At 50.0% G+C, this 27,581-nt stretch overlaps 1 protein-coding gene across 1 annotated transcript; it reads right to left on the bottom strand.

Annotated features, from left to right (window-relative positions):
- Positions 1–254: 254 nt before the first annotated feature.
- Positions 255–27,581, bottom strand: VSX2 (visual system homeobox 2). Its single transcript, XM_068944071.1, has 5 exons — positions 27,149–27,581; positions 25,852–25,936; positions 22,915–23,038; positions 2,021–2,201; positions 255–583 (listed from the first exon to the last, which is right to left on the bottom strand). Exons 1-5 carry the CDS (start codon positions 27,579–27,581, stop codon positions 255–257), a joined length of 1,152 nt encoding a protein of 383 aa, XP_068800172.1.

The following is a 27,581-nucleotide window of genomic DNA, read 5'->3' as shown; positions in this document are numbered from 1 at the left end:
GTCCCCAATCCCCCACCAGGAGTGGGGAAGAGGCAATACCCCTGAGGGCAAGGGAGCGAGGGCAGGTTACGCCTGAGGGGAACGGGCTCTGGACACCCGTGCCAGGCAGCGCCGGGCCTCAGCCCGTGGCTTCCCAAACTGCAGAGACCGTGGTGGCCTCGCTCCCCAGGAGGGCCCTGGCAGTCTGAGGGGAGGCTGTGGCCTCCAGAGGAGACAGTGTCTTTTGGGGCTGGTTTCCATCATCTCTTCCCCCCCTAGATCAGCTTCTCCTCCTTCTGTGATGAGTTTGATTTCTCCGTCTGTCTCTCGTCCTCTGCCGCAGCCTCCTCCCCTTTCTCTGGCTTCCTGCCCAGGGCTGGGGTGTCCCCCGCGATGGTCCCCAGGACTTTGGTGCTGTGCTCCTGAGCTTTGGCCCTGAGGGCAGCAATGCTGTTTTCTCTCAGTTCCTCCTGGGAAATGGTGGTTTTGGGATCTGGGCCCCTCTCTTCCTTGTCGCTCTTGTCGAGCTTGGGCAGGGCCTGGCGTTCCACCTCCGTCTTCCTTCCTGCCTCAGCCGCTGCCTCCAGAGATTTTTTGTGCATCCCTAAAAAGAATTGTTGGTATTCGGGTTTAGAAAAGCGCCTGGGCATGGGAAAGCCATCTTGAACTGAAAACAGCAAAGATAAAGAGAGGCCAGAATTAAGGAAAAGCAGAAACCCTTGCTTCAAACAGCAGTCACAGAGAGCCTGTCGCTCTGAGCCCTGTGTGAGGGCAGCCCAGGCCGGCTCTCTCCTGGGTACAGCCCAGCCTGCGGGTCAGCAGCACCGCACACATGGGGCAGCTCTGCGTGGGAGCATGTGCTGCCCCATTCTGGAGGCAGACAGGGTTGACTGGGGACCCTGCTCTCAGCCACGGCAATCCCAAAATGGAGGGATGAACCTGCCTCAGCAACCTACTGGGAATCAGCCAGAAACAGGAGGAGATGTATCTCCACTTGACAGGACCAGAGCTGGGAGTGGAGGAACACACCCCAGTCTGACGCCACAAATCGGCAGGGGTATCACCAGCACAGGGGTGTCGCAGTGGCACACAGCAGTGACGGGTCACACTGGGGAGCCTCTGGGACCTGTTGGATGGGAACGTACCCAACTACAGGACCGAGGTGAAAGAGAATGAGGATCTTGCACAACAGTGCAGGTGCTTGAGCCACACAGAGGGCAGGGAACTGGGGGACTCACTAGGGGACCAGGAGAGATCTCCCATTGCTATTCCCATATCTCTTCCTTCCTCACACAACCCACCCCTCTAGCTCTCTGTTTCATCCAGACAGAAGGACAGGACAGCTCATTTTTAAGGTGTTAGGAATTAGTTTTGGGGCAGAATCAGCCTGAAAGATCAGAAAGCAGGAAGCAAAGAGCAGGAGTGCAATAGAGTATCCGCTACTTCCATGCCTACACCATCCCTACTCCACAAGAAACCAAGAAAACCAGACAGAAATGTAGTACCCTCAGCTGCTGAGGACAGCAGGAGAGAGCAGTGTATTGCTCCAGAAAAAAGGGAATGCAGCCCTGGGACAAGTGCAAAGATACTGGGTCCTCACACCCCACGCAGCATCACCTGAGCCCCTCGGGGGAAGTCAGACCTGGGCAACCTCTTGCCTTGAGCAAGAGAAGGAGCCTGCTCCAGGGCTGCACCCGGGGAAACTCGCACCGTGGGAGCTGAAGGCCAAGCCTGGGGGTTAATTGCTGCCCCAGCCAGAGCCTTGGTGGGGGGACCTGGGGTGTATAATCCCCTGCTTGTCCCAGTAGCTTATCCAGTCCTAGCAAGTCAAGATCCAAGGACTGGCAGGCATCTGGGACTAGTGGTCAGACTCTACTGCCCAGAGGCCATGTCCTTCTTCGGGGCTGAGGCAGTGGAAGGGAGTGCAGGTGATTTCCTCCCCACATTCAGTGTTTTCAGCATGACTCAAGCTTCTACTCTGTAATTCCCCCCCATTGTGTCAACCCCCTCAATGCCCCCATGAAAGCAGCTGCTCTCTTACCCAGGAGCCAAGGGGCGCAAGACTCCATGATGCCATCCTTGGCAGACTTGAGGATGGACTCAGGCAGCGGGATGGAGTGGCGCACCATGGCACCGTAGAGGCCGTACTCTGCCATCACGCTGCTCCTGCCCCAGCACTTCTCCCTCTTTCGCCACTTGGCCCGACGGTTCTGGAACCAGACCTGGGACGGACGACAACAGGCACTGTGGGTTACGGGGGCAGGAGGTGTGTTGTTCCCATCCCGGGGCAGCCTGGGCACCGTGCACGTGTGCTTGTGCAGGGGGATGATGGCAGACGCGTGTACGTTCCTCCCCAGAGCGGCGGGGGCCTTCTCCCCGCCATGCAGCAGCCACCGTGCATTTCTCCCCCCTCTCCCTTGCAGGAGCGACAAGGGCCAAGCGTGAGAGCAGGTCCCATCCCTCTCTGCAGGATGTAATTAATTTCCCATTGCAGTTTCTCTTCCTAGTGGCTTTTGGCTCTCGTGCCTGGGATTTTCTTTCATTATTTACTGGGTGTCTGAGCTGCGGTGCGGGGCTGTGCGCAGCGGTGCCTGCAGGGAGGGCTGGGCCGGGGGCGGATGCTCTGGAGAGGGGAAAGGCGGGAGAAGGGGGAGCTGATCTGTGCGGTTCGCCCTGAATTCCCAGTTTGAAAAGCCCCTCATCTTCTCAGAAAATTGGCAGAATAATCTCTGAGCTGTGACCTGGGGGGCAGCAAGCAGAGACGCAGGCGGCGTTGGGGGGGGGTGCGTGCAGAAATCTATTAGTGTTCGCTCTCTGATTTCCATTCCTCTTGTCTCACTCCCCCTCCTCCCTCCCCTTATTCCCTCCCTTCCCGCAGAGCAGAGGCATCAGCTTTAGATGAAAAATTGCTCGAGGTCTATTCAGAAGGAGGCAAAGGAAGAGTCAGCCCCAGGGGCAGCCCAGGCCTGATTGAAAAATAAGTTAATTTCAGTTTGAATCGATGGGCCTCAGGCACTGAAATATCACGGGAAATTAAAGCAGCTGGTCCCCAGGGAACCACGCCATTGACCTGCGCTAATTAATGCCGTGGAGTTACCAGTCCCCTTTCCGAGCGCCAGCCCCTCCCTCCCTGCGGACACCCCAAACACCTCCTCATTTAACTAATTAGACTCACAGAAAATTGGGTGTTAATTTGTTTAGGTTTTTTTTTCTATTTTTTCCCCCTCCCTTTCCCGGAAAGTACACAGCAGAATGGAAATGAATGGCGGGGTCTCACTGGCAGATGGATGCTCGGGGTCACTCCGCAATCTTCTCCGACTTGATTGCTTGATTAGGTCGTTAGCACATTAAAAAAAAAAATTGCTTGCCGTCTGGCGCTGGCCTGATGAGTGGGATGAGGCGGGAATCGCCTGGGTAATTTATCTTTTTATACTGCAAAGAATTTGATTTCAATCTGCAGATATATGGAGGTGCCTTTGACACCTGTTTAACATTACAGAGCTGACAGCTTAACCCTCTGTTGCCTCTACTGCCCACAGCCATGGTGGGGCCTGGGCTGCAGTGGGGAGCGCTGAAGGGTTGGGGCTGCCTGGGGTCCCCAGCTCTGCCAAGGGGACCACAAACGAGAGCGACACCTCGGCATGGAGCGAGGTCCTGCTCCCAGCCGCGGCTGGCTTTACAGTGGGAGGTGAGCTCGCCTCCTCTGCGGGAACTGCACAGCACCCGATGCCTTAAGGGGACGAATTTGCTTCCCTAGCCTTTTCCTATAGCAGGCTGGGAAGGACAGTGTGTGCACGCAGCCAATTGTGGGAGAATAAATCCAGCCCTTCCTAGCCAGCGGGGTGGGAAAAGACTGGGGCATTACCTAGGGGAGACCCAAGTTACTCTAATTGCAGCCTCTGCGGCAGGAGGCCCCTGTTGGCACCGGGTGGGGGGGCAGGCAGAGGGCAGGGCAGGCAGGTAGGTAGTTTGCTGGTGGCCAGTAATAGGCTGCCAGCTTTGGCCTTTCCCAGGTCTCAGCTGCTGTGATCCCAGCTTCTCCCAGCAGAAGACACTGCGCATTTCAGAGGGGATTTTACAGCCAGGCTGCTTTGTGAAACATGTCACACCAGCATCTCCATCTCCTCTGAATGTTGAAAAACAACCTGATTTACGCTCTCGTTCTGCGGGTAGGTTGCTCTTGGGCCACAGTTGGCTGTGAATCCACAAACACCGGAGCGAGGACCCTCAGGAGAGCTCAGCCCCCCTCTCTGACCACGTCACGAACCAGACAGAGTACGAAGCATGCCCCACACTATGTGTGGGTTTGCTGGTCATCCTGTCAGTGCCACGATGTGTGGCGCTGCCGGTTGTCCTGTCAGTACCACGCTGTCAGGGTCCCTCACTCAAGGCATGAACTCCTCCCACCTTGGCATGAGCAAAGCCAAGCCAGAGGGGACTGGGATCTTTCCCTCTCCAGCTGCAGCATAAACCTTTTTCGTCCCTTCTAACCCACCACCCAGTGGTGGCAAACCCCTGACCTTTGTGCTACAAGAAGGCAGCTTGACACACCAGGCCCAGGTAAAGTGTCTTTGCTATTTTGCCCTGGAAAAAAACAGTACAGTTACTTCCCTCACTGCAGAGCTCTCCTCCACTTCCCTTTGCCTCAGGGAGAAGAAATTCCTGCAAAATCCAAGGGACAGTATCTGCAGATCTTCCTTGATTTGGGGCTGAAATGACACCTCTCCATGCATTCAGAGTGGCTTGCATAGCTCGGCTCTGCACAACTGCATTTATCACCACACCTGGGATCTCGGCCAGGCACAGGTTTTCCCTGCAGGTACCAAACAGGTAACTTTTCAAATGCTTCACAACCCTCTTTTACCCAGATGCCTCCTCACTGTTGTTTTCATCACCCCGCCCTTTACCCTTCCTCCTGCCTCCATGTCTCAAGCATCTTCCTCGGTGCCTCCTGCTCCCTTCTCCTGCCCTCTCTGCCCACCCTGAGGGGCCAGGTCTCCCCTTCCCCTTCTGCGTAGCCAGGTCTGGATACATGCTCGCCCTGGCCCTGCCACTGCCCTGGCCTCTCCCCAAGCTGCACCTGCAGTGTCCGCAAGGCCTCCCAGCACTGCAACTAGACATGCTGCCATCAAGCTTACCCATCCCCACAGCACCATCAAGCAAATGCAGAAAACAGCACAAGCTTTGCCCCTTGGCAGCCCAATTTTGACTAGAGCCAGTGGAAAATTTTCTGTCAAAAATGCCAGTTCAGCCACACACAAAAACTGCACCTGGCACGTAAAAATACAATGAAAATGATCTGTGGCTTACTTCTGAATGATTTATTTTAATCTTGTCCATGTAACATGTGTAAAATCTATGCTATAAAACCAAATGGGAAAATCAAAATGACATCAACACCTTAGTAAGATCATTTTGAAGTTTCCCAAATAACTTTTTGTGATTTGATGTGAATTTCCTGTTGGTTTTGATTTGGAAAAAGGAAATACTGAAATGCCAGATTTTCTAGAAAAATGGAAATGAGCAGGGTTGACTGCCTTGTTTTGACACCAGGAGCCCTATCTTAATTTCAGGCATGAAGTCCAGTGAAACCAGTGCTGCTGAAACCTGAGCATCCATGGGCTCAGAGCTTGATGCAGCTCTGCCACAACCTCTGTCCCAAACAGCATGGTTGGAAGAGCTCCAGGATGGCACTTTCTGCCCCTGCACTGTTTCAGATCAGCAGAATTATTCCTCATGACCCGTTCTCGGGATTTTGCCCTCATTCAAACAGCTCCATCAGTGGGGCTTTCTTCTGGGAGAAGCTTTTACTGCTTTCTTCAGTCTTGGGAAAGATTTCTTGACATGTTACCATGCTGCCTTGATTCTGAGCTGAACCCTGCAACAGTTTTAGCAATTCTGAGGTATTTTCAGCTGTGTTACTATGTCAGCCACAACTTCTGAAAATGAAGATATTTATTATTGGCACCTCACTTTTCTTTCCTCGACTGGAGGTGATTTCACCCTTACACTTCCATTTGCTTGCAGTTTTGGTATTGTATCTTCTTCGGCTGCTATAGTCTTTGCTTTGAGATGTTTGTTCTACAGCTTCTCTCGCTCTGTAACATTTGGGCTGCTTCAAGCAATGTTTATGTTTGTCCATGTTTGTTCTTCTCTGTTCTCATCATACAGGTCAGCTCAACTTGTAAAATGCTTATTTATATGAATATGTACCACACACCTTGCTTCTTACCATATAGGTTTTGCTTTCATCTGGTTCTCCATTGGACAGCCCAGCGTACAGTGAAAAGACTGTGCATTTGCACTTCCACACTTCACAAGCAGTGGCTGCAAGCCATTATCAGTTTCAGACTGTGCTTACTGAGGCGTGTCTGATGTTTTTGCAAAGCTATCACAATCTGATGGGCAGAGGTGTCTTTTGGAAAAACGTGCTACATCTTAAGATCATTTACATCTTTTTATTGTCTTATGAGCACCCTCTGTGAAAGATGTGGCGTTTGTTCCAAGAAACCTGTCCTGAAAAACTGGACAACAGAGTAAAGAGGACAAATTTGTCCTGTTATCCTTTGGCTCTTTTCTGGCAACCAGGAAATCCAAGAACCAGCCACTCAGAAGACTTTAGTTTCAAGCAAGGATCTGAATGAGAAGGAGAGGCATTTCTGTGACTTAGGGAAGAAAGAGGGAGTACAAAATACTTGAAGAATTAAGAAAGAACGTGCAAAGAGATGAAGGATTTAGTAGGGTAGGGATGAGCCTAAAGCAATAGGCTGGGCAGAGGTAGCAGTGGGTAGAGCTGAGCAGGGCATGGTAGGAAAGACAAGATGCTGGCAGGCTGAGGAGGAAGCTAACGGAGCAGCTTGAAGAGCAGAGCAACCTACTCAGCACTTGCTTGTAGACCCGCTCCTCCGAGGCCCAGAGCATTCAAGAGAGCCTGGGTGGACACTGGTCAGAGCTCCACTGCACAGACCAAACCCTGCCATACTGTGTGGTGCTACTGTGTCATCTGTGCCTGTTATAGCTTCCTAAATGAAAGGGACCCTGTTACCTTCAGGCTGCCCTTCTTGCTGGGGGGGCCACACTGGCCTCCCTGACATCTCGCTGTCCATGGGCTGGTTGCTGCATAACAATTACTTTTCCTTGCTCCATGGCTTATTATGCTCAGACTGCCACTCCTAGGCTGTGTTCTTATCTGTCACTTGATGAAGTGTCTCATGTGCACAGCCCAGGTGGGCCCAAATGGAGAGAAATGGCAGATACCAGGGAGCCGTGCTTGCCTGAGCGCAGGGCAGCTCAGCCACGGGCTCAGCTATGAGTAGACAGTCACAAATGGAGATTTCCAGGGGTTTACCTTCTTCACCCAATTTGCGGTCAGTTTTAGCTTCTTTCTCTGCTCAGCTCAGCCACGTGTTAAACTCTCTTCTCTTTCTTCTTTTTTTCTGAGCTGTCTCTGGGTAGCAGCAATACGTGTTGCTGATCCCATCTGCTGGTAACCCACACATTGGAGAAAATCAGCCATCCCATATTGGCTAAAACCACCTTCTTCTTACTCTTTCCCAAGAGCAGGAAAGAGGGAAGAGGGCAGTAGTAACTGAAATCTTGCATATCAGGTGAGATGTTTGGTAGTGAAGGTTTGGCCACTCCACACTTGAAGGAGCTTGACTGGCCTCAGCAAGTCCTACCTCCTTAAAAAGAGATCTGGCCCTACTTCCTGGCTTTCCTTAACTAGGCAGGAAAGGGATATATTTCTGTGAGGTAGCATGGTATTTTCAATGCTTAACGCTCATGAAACACATCTCTGCTGATCTCTATCAGCGGTACAGTTGTTTCCATGTGCTCAAAGCCCTTTTCTGTGACACTGTCACAAATTTGGCATTTTCTTTGCAGCAGGACACACTGGTGTCCAGATTCTGCCCATGTGTGCGCTCCTGCTCTTTAGTAGCCCAAAGCTCCTCTTCTGGGCTGCTCCTGAGGCACTGCAAGTGCTACCATGGGCACACGAAGAGCTGGATCTGGGGCCATGACTGTCCCCAGCTGAGCTGGTGGCAGCAGCCACAGCATGCATTAACAGGGCTGCTCAACACCCCCAATTCACCATCAGTAGAATAAGACAAAGCTCACTTCACAGTGCGTGCTGCAGGTTTGGGTAAGCCTCTGCACCCTGCAGGTACCTACAGTCTCTTTCATATTCACTGGTTTTGGTCCTCTAGGCATATCAAAGCTGCAAAACCAAGACCCATTGCTTTGTAAAACCCGCGTTCAGCATGAAACAGGCAAATACAGGGTGGTCACATAACACCTTGCTCAAAGGGTAACTAACCATCAGCTAAATCCCTATCATTTGTTCAGAGCTGAACATCACACACTCCCTAGCTGACACCACTTATTATTATTGATGGTGCAGAAGAGCAAATTATATTAGGAGGAATCTCTCACTTTGCAAAGGGATGTGGGACCCAGTGTGCCCTTGTTATCTTCATTCATCATATTAATTAGTTTGTTTACCTAATCAGCTCCTGAAACATGGTCTGCTAAAGTGAGAAATATCCCTGATGACAGCTCTGAGCTAGGAATCTGAATTAGCAAAGGGATACTTTAAGGTTTTTAGGTTGTTACTGTGTACTGTTTATATGCACAGGCAAAACCGAACATTTCCCTTGGTTACATTGATTTCCTTGGCCCCTACTTTCCAAGCTGGGGAACACAGACAGGAGAGCTGGTAGTGGCCATTTTTTGTCTTTCTAATTAAAGTTTTGTACCGCACAGCCAAACATTCCCCATCCATTAGAGAAAAATTCCAGGCTTGATAATGGTGAATTTTTGCTTCACCAAATCTCACATACCACCTTTGACATAGTATTTCAACTGAGGTCTTTCAATTAATGAGCAGTTCTTTATGGAGCACAGGGATGGTCCTAGACCAAGCCGGTGCACACTAAAATGTCCACTAGATGGCCACAAGCAAATGCACATACACACACACAAACACGCGTGCACACACGCGCGCACACACACACACACACACACAGATACGCACACCGGCAAGCCAGCATGCATGCTGCCCAAACACATCACAGGGAGCAGGTACACAGGGCCAAAACTAAGGAAAGGGACAAAATCCCAAGAGTTCCCCCAGCACTGATGCGGGGACAATCTCCCCTGCACGTGGGCTAACAGCCATTTTCCTCCAGGCCTCTTTACCCTCTGATAATCCGTGTGGCTCAAACCTTAGGCTGCTTTCTCAGGGGAGCCAAGGTATTGCTCTGTACAAGTCCTGCAAAGGAAGCCCTTTCTGATACTGAGCTCTTAAGTGAGGAAAGGGCAGAGAATCACTGCCCTTCCCAGCGGGGAGCCTGGAAGCTTTCTAGGCTTCCCCTGTGACACTGCTTCAGCTGATAAACTGCTGTCACAGTCCCACACGATGTCATGGTGCTGGCTGGTCTCTGATCCAACATACTCTTTTCCATCCAGCACCTCGTTCTTCCCTGAGGCATCCAGCCACCTCAGGCTGAACTGTGCAGATGCTGAACTTCTTATATTTATCCACAATATCTCTTTCCTCCCTGGTATTTATTGCCATGGAAAACATGCAGACATCCTCACCAGCACTTTGTACTTTCTAATGTTCCTCTCCCCACCAGCCCGCCCTGGACGAATCCTGTCACCACACTGTATGCCATCTCGGTAGCCTAGAGAAGCTCAGTGTTCCTCAGTGCAAGCTCTTCACACCTGTGCCATCTCCAGCCATATACCTATCACTTCCCCATTCAGATCCCATTGCCGAGTCCAGCCGTGTACCAGCTCAGAGCTCCCCCTTTTCACCTCCACATCCAGGGGTCCCATTGCCATCTCAGCACTCAGTTCTTCCTGATGACTATACATATCCCTTTCTACCTCCTTCCTTTCCATGTCAAGTCCCTACCATGAGAATAATCAAAATGAAAACCTCAGCTGAAAGGACAGCAATGCTCTCACCCTCGTATCAGACAGGGCCAGCAGCCCTGGCTGGGTCCAATTTAAGGACACAAGCACTGCAAAGAACAGACTGTTATCTTCCTCTGCGCATCTCACCATCCACGCTCATGGGCCCCTGAATTGCCACAACAGCGTAAGGTCTGATTGGGGTGCCCTGGGGCTTCCCCGAATCCCTTCCCTGTAATGATCACCCCAGGCCTTCTAGCCAGGTGTCAGGCCACCCTGAAGTGCCCAGAAGGGAACTGTCTGGCCTGGCTCGAAAACTTCCTGTCCCCAGGCTGCTGGCGGAGGCTGCACTACTTATGTAAACCTAGAAACAGTTTATTGCTGTCTTTTCAAATATAATGTCAAAATTATTGGCAGTGTTTATGATGACATCACTTTCTATGGCTGGTGTAAAACTGATATGAAGTTAAATGAGAGCAGTAAAGGTTGTACATGGCCTGCATGGCTGATCACAGGACTTGTCATCACTGCTGCCTGCTGAAAAGCCAGTAAAGAGCTTCCTGAACTCACATTAGAAAGAGCAATTCCTGTACACAGCACGGCAAGAGCCCTTCCTTGTAAGAGGTGTGGTTGTCTCCGACCTACAGCCACATACCTTAGGGTGGGCAAGTAGGGTATTCATCAGTAACTCTAATGCTATCCCAGTCTTCTCTTTTTTTCAAGACTGGCATTTGATATTCATGGTCTGACCAGCTACTGGCCTGCTCCTCCTCTGAATTACTGACCAAGATTGCTCCAGGAGAAAATATACGTTGGCTTTCTTCCTAGCAGTGTTTTAAGATTCTTTCCAGGTTGATATCAGGGCAACAAACAGCCTGGAGACAATGATGGTTCAAAAGAGAAATTTAGATGTGGTAGTATCAAGGGCAGCAGATGTGCCCTTGCATTCCCCAATATTTTTCTTTACATGGGTGATGCGTACTACTATCCCATCTCTGAAGATATAGGTGGGTAGACAAGGTGAAATTTGTTTTGATCTCTCTTCCTTGCCTGACTCCAGAGGGAAGGAGGAGGTGGGCTGCTCCAGCACACAGGGGACTCTTGCCTGCACTGCCCTCCCAGGTTCTGTGCTGATGCTCTTGTGCCAGAGGCTCCGGGTGAGCGCAGCACACTGCCTGCACTGATGCTAGCACCCTTACTCAAGAAGTACAGACATCCCTTGGGGTCTGATGCAGTTTAGAAGAGAACAAGGAAACGGCTTGTTTAAGATCAGTCCTAGAAAAGCAGAGGTGATGCTTGTTCAGAGGGCAAGGCAGTTGGTCCTACCAGCAGTTGTTTTGGCTTTACCCTTCAAAAAGCAAGTTAGAGTGAATCTCTCACTGCTCCGGGCACTCAGCTAACACATCCAAACAGACATGCTTAAATGAGCCCAGAGACAGTACTCGTCCCTCTTGAATACAGACATGATGTCTTGATCCAAGCTTGGGTCTCCTCTGTGCTAAACTGGCTTACAGCGTACTCATTCAATACAGGCTCAATACAGCACCCAGCATTCCCATGCCACACATCTTGCAGGCCAGGCCTGCCTCTGAATCTAGATCTTAAAAGCGCTAAATGGGCTGAATATGGCTGCATGTTTTACTGCATCTGACCGATGCAGCCAAAGCTGTAAAAATCTCACATCACCTACAGACCCCCGTGCCTCTTCCCACCACCGTGACCCTAATCCTGCTCTTTGCACCCTGATCAATCCCTTGCGGCATTTGCTGCCTGCATAGGCCTTTGGAGTGAACTGGAAGCAAGGGCAAAAGAGGCACTGGAGGGAGCCACCAGCTCACAAAGAGGGGCTGGATCTCAGTGTTTGGCTGCTTCTGGCCCTGTTTCCTGAGAGGCAGCAAGGATGCCACACAGACTAGAGCACATCTGATGTCTCTTTCCCGAGGAGACGTGCACTCTGCAAGTGCTGCTCTCTATGCTGGGATTCACCCTGAACAAAGGGCTGAGGGGTGACAGAAGTGAGTCAAAGACAAATAAGGGGAGGCGAGAAAGAGCCAATAATCCCTCTTGACCAAGGAACAGGTCTTAAACTATGTCCCTTTGGTAAGTCCAGAGTTTTCACCTGGCCTTGCTACCTCATGTGGCAACATATTTTCTCCCACTAGCTTGCGTAACCTTCAAAAAGTGGAGAACTTCATCAGGTGCAGAGCTCCTGTCTTACCCAGAGAGAAACAAGTGTGCACACAATGTTCATTGTAGGTATAGTGAGTTCAGTGGTTCACTGTCAGATGGTGATGCCACTTCAGATTTCCAGCTGACCAGCAGCTTAGGTGGAGCTACTGCTCCATACAGGCTGCCAGATGTCTGGGCATGGCAGATAAACACTCAAATAGCTCTTTTCCTAAGACGCTGGCAGAAAAATAGGAAAAATAGCAGGGTGGTGGATCTACGACAGATGCAGGAAAGCTGTCAGGGGTGCACCCCTTGTCCTAGTCCCCACAAACCCAGGGAGACATTTGTCTAACACCTGTCCTGTGGGTACTCACAATGCCGAGGGTGAGCCTGGCCTCCACTGCCTGAACTGAAACCCCATCTGTGTAATTACATGTTGCCTCATATTCCCTTTCTGAGACTCCTGGGCAGCACCTATGGCACAGGGGAAACCTTAGCACAGGTCTTTATAAATAGCCATATGCAGTGCGCTCTGCGACTATTAACTAGTGAGGGGTCACAAGGGGTACACCTCATGTTATTACCTTCATTTTAGAGCAAGGGGAAGCAAGGCAGTCAGAGGAGAAATGGCACATTCCCTTCCATCACACCTTTCAACGGGAACCAAAGTCAGAGCTTGGGAAGTCAGACTTCCCCCCTCCTCAGAAGCGGTGGAGCATTACCTGCTCCCTTAGACCGCCCCTTGCATGCTAGAAGGAGCTGCATGTTGATGCTTCTTTTATCAGCACACCCAGAGGAAGGGGCAAAGGTGTGCTCTGCCGTTCTCCGTTGGCTCTGCCGCAGGAGCCAAAGTCTGTGGATCAGCAGGAGAGAGTGCCTCTGCAGCGCTATGTGGTGCCCACCATTTCCTGACAGGAGGCTCAAGCCCAGCCCTAAGAGCTGTTGGGGATAGGTAAAAAAAATACCTTTGGAAACTTGCTAAGTGTTGTAATAAGTCATAGCATGTTGTAATAAGTTTCCATGCAGTAACTTGAATTGAGCACCAAAAGGAGTGTATAGCAGAAGGCTTCAATCCTTTATAGGTAACGACTATGTTTCTGTTTTCCAGCATGTAACAGTTAAACAATTGCATCTTGTTCATTTTTATCTTGGTGATGAACAAACTTACACTGTTCTTATTTTCTACGGTATTGTTCTCTTAAGCCTCCATTGCGCTGTATGTACACGTTGGCACACAGAGGTACAAGTCTACCAGAAATTTTTCTGTGTTGAAATCACCAACTAAAAAACCATATAGCCACCACTGCACCTGACCATCTTGTGAACTGTTGGTCACCTCCTTTAGGAAAGTACATAGCAAGAATGGTGTTTGCAATTCCTTCTTTCAGGCAGTAAGAGACCTCTAAACACCCAACCTTAGCAATGCCTTCTGGGGAAGGATGAGGACCACCACGGCCCAAGAGCAGGCCAGAACAGCCAGGACAGGTAAATACTGTGGCTGCACTATGGAGACCCTTCAGAGCTCTATCTGCCCCTACCACATGTCTACTACTAGCTCTGCCTCTTCCTCACCTTTGTGCCTTAGCTCTGTGTACCCTTAACCTTCTCCTTGTAACCCATAACTCCTGGATTTTTCATGTGACACCTTACAGCTGCAGAAGACTCACTGCCCCCTCCTACAGGCCGAGGAGCCTCTCTTTCTGCCTTCGAATCCCCTGTGCGCTCAGTGCTGCCATGCCACCTAAGGCTCGAGCCAGCACTGTCAGCTCTGGCTAGCGTACAGCTCAGCTAATTGTGTGATCCACAAAGCTGGCAAAACAGTCTCCTTTCCACTGCAGCAGGGGCAGGGAGAGGCCTGCCACTCCAGGGAGGTTTGCACATGCTTGCTGCACTAGCACAAGCTCACCACAACATTCCTACATATGCCCATATACCAGCTTTGTCCACCTCATCTAAAATCTCCCAGGCAAGGACTTTTTAGTCACACGCTTAGCCACTAAAACCTTGCTCTCACTCAGCACCACAATATAAACTCAATGTGTTGATCCACTCAACTAATAAATGACAGTCATGCAGGACACTCAGTTAGAAGGACGGCAGTGAGGCCAAACATACACAGGCACCTAGAGATATCAGAAACACCTGCAGGACACAAAACAAGTTATCTTGGAACAGACATCACTGACACATCCAGCTAAGAGCAGTGACTGGCACAGATAATCATCCCATACATCTACACAGTCAGGTTGTCTTGGTCCTTCCAAGGGCCTGTTTCCCTATCAAAAACACTGCATACATGTGTATTCCCAACCAAGCCTCCCTCTGAGTGAGCCAAGCAGTGCCCTTAGCACTGGTAGCAATGGTAGCACTGATGAGAAGATAGTGCCCCCAGTGGCATTCCCTGCCAGCCCTGCAGCTGCAGATAAGCCCGAGCTTCCCAGGGGCATAGGGGGACAGCCCAGTGATGCTGGCCTGGCTGAGCAGCATAGGTACGTGCTAAGTCCATCTCGGCAAAGTGTTGCTGCTTGTTCAAATTGTAGCAGGTCAGCTCCAAAAGCTGGGCAGGAGTCAGTCAGCAGGTTATTTCTAGAGCGTGGAGGGGACATATTCCCCGCCTCGCTATGCTTAATAATGTGTAAAATGTTTGCCATAGGCCCTTGTATTAGTCACAGAAACGTGACCAGGTATAAGCCCTGCTTCAATGGCATTCCCTTGGTATGCATGTGGGGAGAAAGCTGCAGCTCAAAGCTCTAGTAACTAGCAGCCAAAGTATCCGCTCTGCCTATGCTCATGCAGCTGGGAGCCTAACAGAAACCCACTGAAACGGGAAGCTGAAAGCAAACTGCTCTTCTCACTCCCAGCAGACCCTAAACTACATGTCTCCAGACTAAATGGCTCCTGCTGCTTCCAGGCCAATGCTGCTCCAAGTAGACAGAGGAGCTCCTGACGTTTTCTCACAGCCTCTAGTCAAGGCGGTCTCTGGAAGCCAGCTTTGCTGTAGAATATGGTAGAAACAGTTCATCCTTCATTTCAGTTCCTAATTTCTCTTCCACAGAGGCCCTTGCCAGCCTCACCTCTGGGGAGATCAGGGCCATTTGTATGAGATCAAGGCTTCTCAAAAGCTTGGTGCATGAGGACGATGGCGGTATGATTTCTATATTCATGCACAGGCCTGTGCAAAACCAGGCTCACAGAACACCCACAAAGGACAGTGAAAAGGCAGGGCAAGTTTGTGCTGCCAGAGAAGAATCAGAAGAGCTTGTTGAGATCTATCAACGTAAAAGCCAAGCACTATAGAGAAAAATAGACCTATTAAGAAATAAAGGGGAGAGTAAATTAACCATGTCTCCAAAGTGCCTGTGTTATTGAACTGTTAAAAAAAATCTGTATTCAAAGTTAGGAAAAGAGGAAAACTTTATAATAAAGGGTCATTAAAGGAAAATCTTGACACACAACCATCAGCTGGTCCCTCTGCCAAGCATCTGAGGGCTGGAAGGGGATTAACTATTGAACTTGCTGGGCTGCTCAATTACTTTTTTAAAATTAGTTGAAAAAAACGGCAGAGGTATCAGAGGAAAGAGAAAAGAAGGTTCCTCATTGACAGGAGGAGTGAATGCAAGTATTCCCAGCACAGAGATTTAGGACAGACTTTCCAGAAGAGCTTAAATGATCAAGGAACCACAATGCCTAAGCTAGCTCCAGGAAGTGTTATCCTTAAACTACTATTGTTAAGGAAACAGTGGGATAAATATGGAGAAGAGAACCTGAATTGTCACAGGCTGCCATTAGCTCTCCACAGCCATCCCTCATTCTCATCCTGTCTGCGACGGGGAAAGTCCCTGCCAAGACGCTTCACAGCAAAAGGCTACAGCATATTTTTTTTGCTTGGCTGCTGTTCCACTCATGCGGAGCTGAGTGCCCCAGCACTTGTGGGTATCTGACCCTCAGTGACAGTCTCTCCAAACCATGGACAAAACAAGGAAGGACTTGTCTCTGCAAAGCCCCATTTCCCTCCTGCTATTGTGGAGGAGCAGACCAAAACCACAGTCCCTTACATCGGAACAGCCGTAAGGGAACAGCATAGAAGACAAAGTTGTTGTTATTTGATCTTCTGTCTCATTTAGAAAATTGGGTCTGTGGCTGAAGGAACTCAGTGAGTGAACACAGAAGGATAAAGCAGTACCGGAGTGTGCAAAATATTCATACCTCTATAGCTCCACCTCTGCACAAATAAATGCCTTTTAAATAAATGCCTTTAGTCTGCAGCCCCAGCTCTACCAGAGAAAATCCCACAAGCTGGGCAGGTTGCCTGCCTTGTCCACAGAAGGCAGAAAACTTCCCATCTCATAGTTAGCTGAAAAAATGTTCCAGACCATCCATTTTCCCCTCATCTACTGCCTCATTTTTCCTCTGCCCAAATGCATGCAGTGTCAGACTTCTCAGATGTTAATCCCTTTGGGAAGAGCTCGCACAGGCTCCTGTGCTCTCCCATTACCCAGCCCCTCTGATTGCTGCTATGGTAATCAACTCCGAAACAAACTTGTAGCACATGGACTGAAAAACGGGCCATAGATAAAGTGTAATGAAAACGCTCCGTTACAGAAAGGGCCAAATTAAACAACTCTTAATTGAAAAATGAAAATGAATTTGAATTTAGATCAACTAAACAAGCATGTTATTGAGGAGGCAGCAAAGTGGATGAACTCCTCACATACCAATTAAAGACAGGGAGGCAGAGAAGCACCATACGCCATGAGAAACACTCATAGTAATATCCTCACCCAGCCAGTAAGTTTGATTAGTTTTATTACTCTCACTTGTACACTTTCTATGCTTTTTAAAAGCATAGGAGAAGTTAATGACACTTATCTGGTATCACACTGTCAGGGCTTGCCCCAGTGATCAGGAATTATTGGAAGAGAAAGTAACCAGCCTATTTCGTGATTAATTTTTAGCGGGACTTTGCTACTTGATATTTAAGAGGGAGGGTATTGAAATGTCTGGCTCACACAGCAGCAACCCTTTCAGCGTTTCCATCACCTTGGTAATCTACCTCCAGCCATCCTAATAACCCTGGTAATTTACTTCCAGCTACATAATCTGCCGTGAATCTGCTGTATAGAGATACGGGTAGGAACCCAGAGGCAGCATGCCTCATTCTGGCTACTTTCTCTCTTCGGAGAGAAAGTCATCCTAAGATTTAGCAAGAGCAGCAGGTCCTCACCTACTGAGAGTTACAGTGACAAGTTTGAATCTCATAACCTTAGAAAAATCAACAACACTGTTTTCTGCTGCACTAAGAAATCCCTCGGCAGCCATTCCAGACAGATTCAAGAAAGACCAGTGAATGCATGGAGCAGACATCCCTGCTCAACACTTACACTGTGGGATTAGGACCAAAAATTCATTGCTTTGCAAAAATAATCTATTTTTTAATCAGTGTGTCCAGCCCCAGTAGCCAGGATCCTCTTTATCAGGGTCACAGATCCAAGAGTTTTGTCTTAAAATACTACAGCTGGGCAGAAGAGATGCTGGTGCCCAATGCAACACTTCGATACAGTTCCAGTGCCCGCCGGGAGCCAGAGACGGGTGAAAGCCAGACTAGTCCAAAGCCCATGGGCTGACACATGGCACAGCACTGCTCCTGGAGCAGGGCAGGAGGGAGGCATCAGATCCTGATGCTCCAGCAGCACCTGCAGCAGTGCTCTGCAGCAAGCAGGAAAAGCTGCTAGGAGTGGGAGCAAGCAAGGGCTGCTAAAGTTGTATAAAGCCAATTTTTCCTTCACACTTTCCATCAAGTCTCTCGAGAGAACTTCAGGTTCTTCAGGTCTTTCCAACCTACAATAACCTCTAAATCTAGAACATTTTTGCAAAACTGAACCAAGCTAAGCCTCTTTTTCTGGGAAATTACTCTTGGTCTAAAAGCTTCTTTCCAAATAACTACCTCTCCTGATTCTTCCATCCCCATTCCCCGTACATGGTGATGCTGAAATGTGCTAATCTAATAGCAACCAAAACAATACATTTTCAATTACAGTTTTAGTTGTTCTTTTGCCTTTAATTGAATTTCCAAAATAGACCTTTTGCTATGTGACAAAGCATGCAGGTTATACAGAAGATCCTCACTCCTCAAACTGTGTTAGAAGCCCATGGCACAAGCACATCCTTAGGGCGTTTTGCTTGTGTGATCCATGCAAGCACCATGTAATCATTTATCAAAAACAACGGCCAAATTTTAGCACTTTTATTCCATTTTGTAATTGATTATCTCCCTTAAGAGCTAAATCTAGTGTCCCCACAGTGGCAGTTAGGGTCTTATTTTTTGGAAATACTTGTCTGAAATTCATTTGTTTAATTAGTAAGACACATATCATAATGTCAAACATACCAGCATTTCAGTAATCCCAGATCAAACTGTTACTGAACTGCAGTAATTTCGATATTGGGGTTTAAAGTTTAGAAATGTCACATATTAATAAGTTCAATAAGAGTGGCTTATTTAAATCCACATAATACATTTAAGAGAATCTATTATGAGAAAAACATTGATTTAAATCAGGTATCAGAATTCTCGTCAGCATGCGGTCATTCTGAATACTTCCAAGTTGTCTATTAAGCATATGCTTCCCCATAAAAAGCTGCTCACTCCATCTAGATTTTACAGAATGGTCTGGGTTTATTCTAACAGCAGCACTTCAACGCTTCTGAATATTCTTTTAAACACATTGATGAATGTAGTCTTTTTTAAGTATCTTGCCAAATGGTCACAGTGACATCTGATCTGACTTGTGAAAAGTGTCTCACTAGAAAAATTGAATTCTTTTCCCATGTTGCCCAATGGGAGGATGCTCATGTTCCTTCCAATAGCAGCCAGCTCAATAAAGGAGCTAGATACATACAGGATAATTACAATAAGAAAGCATGCTGCCTTGAAAAAAATACATATTCATCTTCTCGTTAAATGAAGGATTTGAATATTTTTTCCTGCATTCAACGTTCTCTCAAACGAGTAACTTTCTTGGCCTCTAATGGCTATTTGTAGTGTTCTGCTGAAGGTTTTATATGCAAGCAGTTCCTATATCATTCTCTCAATTGTACTCTTTGAATTGTACTTTCATATTGAATTCCACAGGTGATTTGCTTTCTCTTTGACTACTACCTCCTGAGAAATAATTCCATGAATGAAAATAAGGGGTAGTTATCAGTGGTAGGTGTGGATCCTGTGGGAACCCACAGCATGTGATGTTCAGAACAATCTTAGAAAATACTTTCATTAATGACCTACAAGAGGGGGAGAATAACATTGAAAGATGGCAGGAACTGCAAACAAAATGAAAATGCAAAAATACAGAACTCCCCTGAGCAGTTAGAAACATATGCAAGAAAAAGTAAGAGGACCGGAAATTATAAGTATTATGAAGTGAATAAGAATTAATTGCCAGCTGTCTCTTCCAAAGGAGTAGTATGGGGCTTTACATGATGCCAATAGATTCAAAATAGAGATTTGCTTCACATATGTAGTTCTGCTGTGGAACTCCTTGCCAGAGGATGTTAAGATATTTACACATGTTTAAAATCCCTGGAAGCTGTCAAAGTATTCAGCAAGTATCACTAGGTATTTGCCCTGGTCTCATACTCTTCTGTAACACCCACACCACTCACCACTGTCTGATCTGGCAGGGCTGTTATTATGCTTGCTAGCCAAAGTTAGTACTAAAGTGTTGTTTGAAACCTGGAACACTGAAGGAAAAAGCCTGAGGAGCAGATTTGTCTAAAAAAAAAAAAGCTTCAAGTGACTGAACTATCACTAAATAGAAGAATAAATAGATAAATAGAAGAAACAAATATGAAAGCAAAATAGACCGGTGCTAACTTGGGGCTGCTCCTGCAAGGAATCAGAAAGCCAGCTGAACTGGTGCAAACACACGTGGTGTGCAGTAAAAGGCTTTTGGTTCCTCTTTACCAGGAAAACTGGCAAAGTGAATAGGTTTCACAGAAGAACAACCACATGATTAAAAGACTAGGGTGTGATTTATGAGGAATGATTTCAGAAATGATCTTTACAGCTTGCTTAAGCAATGATGAAAGCCAAAAGTGACAGCTGGGAGAAGAAAACAGGTGAACAGCCTAGATTTATTTAAAGAGTGTAAACATCATAACAAGGCAAAAATTTTAGACTCATACAGAGGGAGCTAAGTTAAAAAGGAACATGAGGTGAAATATCAAGAAGCATGATTAAGCTTGGGAATCGTCTTGTCATGGCTTGCAACCCAAAAGACGTATGGAGAAGGAAAACTTGATAGAATATATGATAAGGGGCAATCAGGTGCTACCGCCTTGGAGAAGGCTATGGGAACTAACACTTCCCCCACCAGCAGTGATGTTCAGGACTGTTTTGTACGACCCTGACATTCACCCTGGCAGGGTGCTCATGATCTCACACAACAGATGCCACAAAAATACTATTGTTTCTCTTGATTTCCCCAATGTCACTCACAAACACTTTATCCTGAAATACTAGTGTCATTAGCCACACCTGATGTTCAGAACATCCTGCAGTCCTTTAACTGTCCAAGACTAACCTGATCTCTTGGGCAGAGAGGTCACAGTAAGGACCAGTCCTAGATTTAAAAACTCTGCAGCACAGGAAGGGTTAGCAGCTGTTCATTAGCCAGCTGCAGAATTAAATGCAGAGAGCAATTCAATGAGAGCTGAAATAAGTCAGCCACTACTTCACTTGTGAATCAAACAGATTAAAATACTCAGCATTAGAAGGATGGTCCAGCAGCATGTGTGGTGCCCAGAGCTGCCATGTCCACCGCAACGCCTCCCTCAGCCTTACTGGTGGTGAGGGCCCTCAGCTCCTACCACAGGAGAAAAGGTGACTCTGCAGTTCAGCATCTGCTATGTCACTAAACAGATCTTTTCCCTGAAAAGGCCCTTTATGGGAAATCAAAAGACCTTCCTTCTAACCCTAGCATCATATAAACTCCCAGCAGGTCTCTCCTCCCTTGACTTGGTGTCCTACAGAGTCACAAATGGAGATGCGACCTTCCATCCAACTCACTCTCTGTAGAGGCAAAGCATTTGGGTTCACTGCTCAGAGCAAAATCCTGAGCCACAAGTTAGGATTTCAGGCAATGGGCCACTTTATTATTTCTGGAGACTGCTGGAAACCCCACCAGCACACAAGGTATCTACGAGTCTGTTAGGTCGGCAGGTGTCTGCCAGCACAAGACAAGAAGCACAACTTGCTTTTATAAACACAGTGCTCTTCAATGAGCATAAGAATTAGGTGAGTGAGGGGGACATGCTCAGGACTGAGGGGAAAAAGGGCTGCTAATTTGTTTGGGAGAATCACCCCAGCCCAGCCCAGGGTGATGCCTCCATGCCAGCATCAGCATTATCTTGCTAAGTGCCCTCTGCGCTCCTTCCCAAACCTTCAAGGGAGCAGCCTCCAAGGCCATCTCTTTAGCAAAGAAAGAGAACAGGTCGAAGGAACCTCTGACCCTCTGAAGGTCAGAGGGTGTTTGGCACAGGTGAGGTGGGACTGAGAAAACAGAAGGAGCCCGGAGAGCCAAGACCCTCCCAAAACCACTCAGCTCTCAGGCCAACATCTCTTGCAGAAGCTGCTTTGCACCAGCCATGGAGGCAGGCAATGCCAGTGTGCAGAACAGGCTGGTTTAACCCCAGCCAGCAAAGAAACATCACCTGCATCAGTACAAATGGATTCAAGACTTGGTCACTACATTCCTGTGCCTTGTACAGCAACCCTGGGAGAGCAGGGCACGGGGAGGAGGGAGGCAGCAGAAGCTGCTGCAGTCCACCCTTGTGAGCTTCGCATTTTCTGTCCAAGCTCACCCTGCCTCCCCCACTATTCGTAGCAGCCTTGAGTCTTCTCCAGCTTCCCAGGCTATAATGATTTCTTGCATACTGTTTGCTGTGCATGCCAAAGGCTGGTGCTGGCACAGATATGCTCAGGCCATTCCTTATCACTGAAGGATTCACCACGCAATGGTTATATTTCACACAGCCTCATTCTGCCTCCTCACAGTGGCACAAAGGGAGTAGCATGCAATGAAAAACCCAAACGCTAAAAATTAAAAAAAAAAAAAGAAAAGCAAAGAAAAGAAAAAGCCCCAGAGACTTTCAGGGAAGTTAGTTGCCATTTGAAGATGCAAAGGCAGTGAATGTACAGAGACAGTGCAAACACCTTATTGGGACTCAGGCATCATTCCCACACTGCAGTCATTCTACCCACAAGCGTCCTAGCTGGCTGATTCATCCCTAAGCATCCTCCTCTGCCCAAAGGAATGGAGATGAGCTCTTTCCCTCCCCAGCCTCCCTCTGGACCTGGTCTCCATGAGACTCTCTCGTTGACTATACCACCAAGGCCTCGAGACACTGCAGAGCCGTTCTTTGCACACAAATTCCCCTTTGATGATGTAGGATTCCCTTTGTCACCAGGTTTTCCTCAGGCATTCATTTTCCTGTTTCACCCCTGATATAACATGTAGGTTACCCTATACACCTTGTGACAGCTGCTCTAGAAGTTCACACAGTCAGTACAGTACTTTCTCCCACGAAAAGACACAGTGCAGCCCTGCGCACACACACACACCAAATCACCCTTACAACACGTCACATATAGCACGCGTCAACATACAAACACCAAATACAAATCTGCAAAGAACAGCTGACCAGGCTACTTCTGCATTTAAAACTACGGAACGCCTGCAGAGATTTACTCAGAGAGATGTGATCCTTCCCACGCTACTACCTTTCCTTCAGAAGGGGATAAACATGACTGAGAGGGGCACGATAAGAGGGTCCAAGAGATATGATTACCTGTATCCTGTCTTCTGGCAACTCTGTTTTCATGGCCAACATCTCTCTAGCATACACGTCAGGATAGTGGGCCTCATTGAAGGCCTTTTCCAGCTCTTCCAGTTGGTAGGATGTGAAGATTGTCCTGAGGGGAGTAAAACTCTTTGATCAAAAAAATATAAGAAGAAGAATCAAAGGGGACAAAGAGTGAAAAAAGACACAAAAGCAGAAGAAACCTGGGTAACCTAGTAACACATTGCCTCCCCCTGCTCCCCCCAACACACACCTGTGTTTCTGTGCACAAAAAGTGAGGTCCTGGGGTGAAAGGAGAATCAGAAAATGCCAAAAGGCTGTGCTTTGCAGTCACAATTCACTTCCCTTTCAGGGACTTCCTTGTGGAGACCGTTCCCACCCCACCTCCCACCCAGAGAGCCCCCCCTCCCACCCAGAGAGCCTTCGGCCTTCACCCTCCCGCCCCAGCCTGGTGAACCACCCCCCTCCCCCTGAATCAAAAGGTTTCTTAACCCTTTGATCATCATGCTGAAATAAAACAGCCTGCCCTCAGCACCCCCTTTGGAGAAGTGTCGATCCTTTCCCGTCCTCAGTCACTTCACAAGCGAAGCAAGCCTCCCGTGGAGCCCTGCTCCTCAACTGAATCCTCCACAGGTTTTATCCGCTCTGCTCCCCACCCTTTTCAACCAGTTGTTTCATTCAAGTGTAGACCCTACAACCAGGCCCTGTGCAAGTGCCCTGCCTCTGCCTTCACAGGGGCTGCTCCCTCCCCAGTATCCCATTAGCAGCTCTCTGCCAGTTCACATTACCCCGTTATCCTCTGGAAATCCTCCCGGCCCGCCCCGCACAGGCAGCAGCCCAACCCGCTGCTGCGCAGCCAGGTCTCCGCTCGGGACAGCCAGATTGAAAAATCAGCAGCTGGAAAGCCGAGACGGATGAAAGCTCATCTCCAGGGGATGGAGGAGAGGTCTCAGACCACTTCCACTCCCCTGAGTGTTAAATCTGCCACCCTCAAACCCCTTGTTATGAAAACACAATTTAAAAAAAAAGACAACAACTGTCCAATGATTAAAAAAATAAAATACAGCCTTTGTTCAGATTATATGTATAAATATATTATCAAACTAAGAAACATGTAGCTTCCAGAAGAGGGGAGGAAAGAAAAAAAATACATCTTTCCGAAATAAATCAGGATTTCATAAAAGCCATTAAATTCCAGCTAGGGTGAACAGAAAGTCTCAAAAATATCCTCTGCTATTCAAAATCTAACGAATCCTACCAGATCAATCACGTTACAAACAAAAGCAGCACGCAAATGCAAGGCACCTGCCTGCCATCAGATCCTTATTTAAATACGCTCTTAAAACCATTCTCTTTTCAAACAGTTTCCTTCAGCTCTGGTAAATCTGAACTCTAGGGATGGCAGAGGCCCATTAGCTCATGCATTTTTCTCTCTGGGATCACAGGAAAGATTATTCCAAATTTCATCCAGTTTAGATTTTAAGCATCCGCTCCCACCTTCTTCTGGCAAGAGCTCCAAAGCCCAGCAAGGCTCACTGACGAGAGGGTTTTTCCTGATGTTCAACTTAAGTTTTCCCCTTTTAGGTACGCTCTCTGGGTAGCCCCTGTCCCTTTTGCAGTACACAATATACCCTCCCTTTTGGCGTTAACATCCTGTAGAGATTTGCAGACTATTGGCCTCTCATCCCCATCCTCGGTAAAACTAGAGCTTTCAATCATTTATTACAGAAAACAAAACTACAGCAAAACTACAGCTAAATGTTACAGGTTTTTTGCTGCCTAAAACTGAAAATTAAAAGAAATCTAAATGACATTTCCTCTCTCCCATCCAAATTGTGATCTTCACACCAATCCCTGCTGAGTTCTCTCCCAGCCCTGAGCCCAGCCTAGTCCACAAAAAAACCCGAGTCCATATTTACCCTTACATATTTACAGAGCCACCCAACCGAGAGCACTTGCCTTGGGAGGGACGCCCGGACTGGGACAAGCCCGCCAGACCAAGCCTCCCGTTGCATGAATAACAGGATGTCTCCTGGAATAGTTGGTCTCCTTCTACCCTGCATCCCGCTAAGCTTTCACTGGGGCATCTTTTAATCCATCCTTCCTGCATCGTGGCAGGATTGATTTAATTACTGCTAAATCACCCACGGTGGACAGTGTCTGGCCTTCCTTTGTCCTGACTCTCCGGCCACAGCAATGCCAGAACACGGCACGATATTTTTCATTTCTGTTTATAAAGCACAGGCAATTGCACTCCATTTTAATGGGAGGAGAAGTCACACAGTCAGTACAGCACAGTACTTTTTCCCCGAGAGGAAACCCAATTCCCGTAGTATCTCCCAAAGTGGATCTTCGTTTCCTTAAGCAATCCGCCAGCGTTCTTCCGCTTCTCTGCGGGCTGCATCTGTTTCCTAACTATTTAATCTATTGCTGAAACATTTATTTATAAGTAATAAAATATTGAAATCATTGGTAGAAATTGTCCCTTGCTGATAGCTGATATTCAGATTGCTATAATGCAAGGCAGGGGACAGTTTTGAGATTATTTAACTGCTTCCGTTTGGGACAGGCTGATTATTTTTGCCCTCCCTGAACAGCGGCAGTCTGCGTCCAACCCAAATGCTCACTAACAGCTCGGTTTCGAGGCTCGGGATACCTGGATCGGCAGCCAGGAAAATAAAATAAAATAACACCTGCGGCCGGTTCCCCTGCTACTTACAGTCACGTCTCAAATCCGATTAATTTTGACCGGAGAGGAAGGAAAAAGGACAGAGCCCGGGGGGGAAGCCGCAGGGGCGCCGGGTGCCCGGGCAGCCTGCCCCGGCGCGGCGCGGCCAGCGGACACCGGGGCCCGGCGGGGCTCGGCGCTGCCGGTGCCGGCGAAGGGGGCGGCGGGCGCCGGTGGGGCGGCGGCCCCTCGCTTACCTGTGCCGCCTCTTCTTTCGCTTCTTGCTCTGGTTTAGGGATGATTTGGACATTTTTCGGTCGCTGGAGGAGACATCCTCGGAATCTACGGAGAGAAAGGCAGAGGCCGTGGGCTGGGGATCCCTGCCCGCCGGGGGCCCCGTGGGCCGGGCCGGGCCGCCGGGGGCCCGCGGCTGCCTCCGGCCCGGCGGCTCCGCTCCCTCCTTCGCCTCGGGGCGCGGGTTTCGTTGCGATCGCGCCGCCGGCCGCTCCCTCGAGCCCGGCGCGGCCCGTTCCCGGCCCCGGGCGATCTGCCCCCGTGGGGAGAGCTCCAGGCCCGGGCCGGGCTCTCGCTCTGCCCCGTCTCCCCCGGAGTCGTTTGCTGGGGCTCTTGCTGTCGTGCCGCTCCAATGCAAAACCCGGCGATTTCAACAAAACCATTCCAAAATGATGGAGCCGCAGCTCCCTGCCCGGGGCGAGGCACCCGCTGCCTCCTGCCACAGCCCGCGGATCCTGGACTTCTCCAGAAAAATACCCGAGCGGGGGGGGGAAGAGGTTTATGGAGCCACGAGGAAAAAAAATACCCCGGGATGAGCTGGTGCCTGTCCGCGACCGCCCCGCGTCCCTGGGGGTGCCCACGCCGTGGGGTGCTAGGGGCCCGGCGGCGCCGCCTCTGCCCCGAAGGAGCAGCCGAGGGCCGGAGCCGGGACCTGCATTTCGATGCGAGCCGCCGTGCCCCCGCGGCGGCCGGCGCCGGTCCCGAGCCCCGGCCCGGTCCCGGCCCGCTCCGCCCCGGCACCTGCCCCGGCCGGGGCGCCGTGCTGCGGGCGGGCCGCGCTGCGGCGGGGGCGGCGGGCACGGCCCGGGCCGGGGGCTGCGCCGAGCCGCGTCGGGCCGGGTCGGCGGCTCCAGCCGCTCCCGGGAGGAGGCCGGGGGTCCCGCCGGTACCGGAGCCGGCCCCCGTTGCCTCCCGCCCCGCGATGAGCCGAAGCGGGCTGGGAGCGGGGGGCTGCGGGCGGCTGCTGCCGTCTAGGAAAGGGATGCCAGGCGGCCCCTAATTCCCCGGCAACGAGTGGAGGGCCCCGGGGCCGCGGGAGGGGCGCTCCGCCGGGGCTGCGGGCGGCCCCGGTCCGGGCGCCCCTGGTCCCGCGCTCCCACCGCGGTGGCAGCTCCCGGGCGCGGGGGTCCGTTGCCCATCTCTCCCCCCTCACCCTTCTCCGCGGGGCCGAAACGAAATCGCCTTCTCGCCGCCGGGAGGGGGGCCTTCCGCCGGGGCGCCGGCGGCTGGGGGCTCCCCCGGGGCCGGGGACGTGCCTACCTGAGCTGGCCGTCTGGCTGCTGTCCAGCTGCCCGGGGGGCCGGGCCAGGGGCTGCAGGTGGACGCTCTGGGGGTCGGAGAGCACCTCCAGGAAGGTGGGCTGGGTGTAGAAGCCGGGGATGCCGCCGGCGCCCAGCAGCCCCATGCCCACGCCGCCCACCCCGGCGGGGCTGAGCACGGAGCGGGCCGCCAGCAGGTGCCCGGCGGGCAGCGAGTCCAGGGCGGCCCGAGGGTGCGGCGGCGGCTCCTTGTTCAAGCCCAGGATCTCCTGGATGCCGAAGCCGGTGCAGCGGGGAGGGGTGGGCCCGGAGCTGGGCTTGGCCCCCGCCGCGGGGGGCGGCGGCGGGGGCGGCGGGGCGGCGGCGGCCGCGCCGTCGGGCTTGGGCTTGCCGGGCAGGCTGGGGGCCAGCGCCGCGCCCGCTTTGCCCGTCAT

The sequence above is a fragment of the Struthio camelus genome, chromosome 5 (assembly GCF_040807025.1).
Source record: "Struthio camelus isolate bStrCam1 chromosome 5, bStrCam1.hap1, whole genome shotgun sequence".
NCBI lineage: Eukaryota > Metazoa > Chordata > Aves > Struthioniformes > Struthionidae > Struthio > Struthio camelus.
The sequence above is the reverse complement of the archived record's forward strand: the minus strand, read 5'-3'. Positions and strand labels throughout refer to the sequence as shown.

Bases quoted from the DNA above. Each gene is read 5' to 3' on its own strand.
- VSX2 (XM_068944071.1), bottom strand. From the start codon at position 27,581: ATGACGGGCAAAGCGGGCGCGGCGCTGGCCCCCAGCCTGCCCGGCAAG. The intron at 25,937-27,148 runs GTAGGCACGTCC...TTCTCTCCGTAG, and splicing joins CAGCCAGACGGCCAGCTCAG to ATTCCGAGGATGTCTCCTCC. The intron at 23,039-25,851 runs GTAAGCGAGGGG...TACTCCCCTCAG, and splicing joins CGAAAGAAGAGGCGGCACAG to GACAATCTTCACATCCTACC.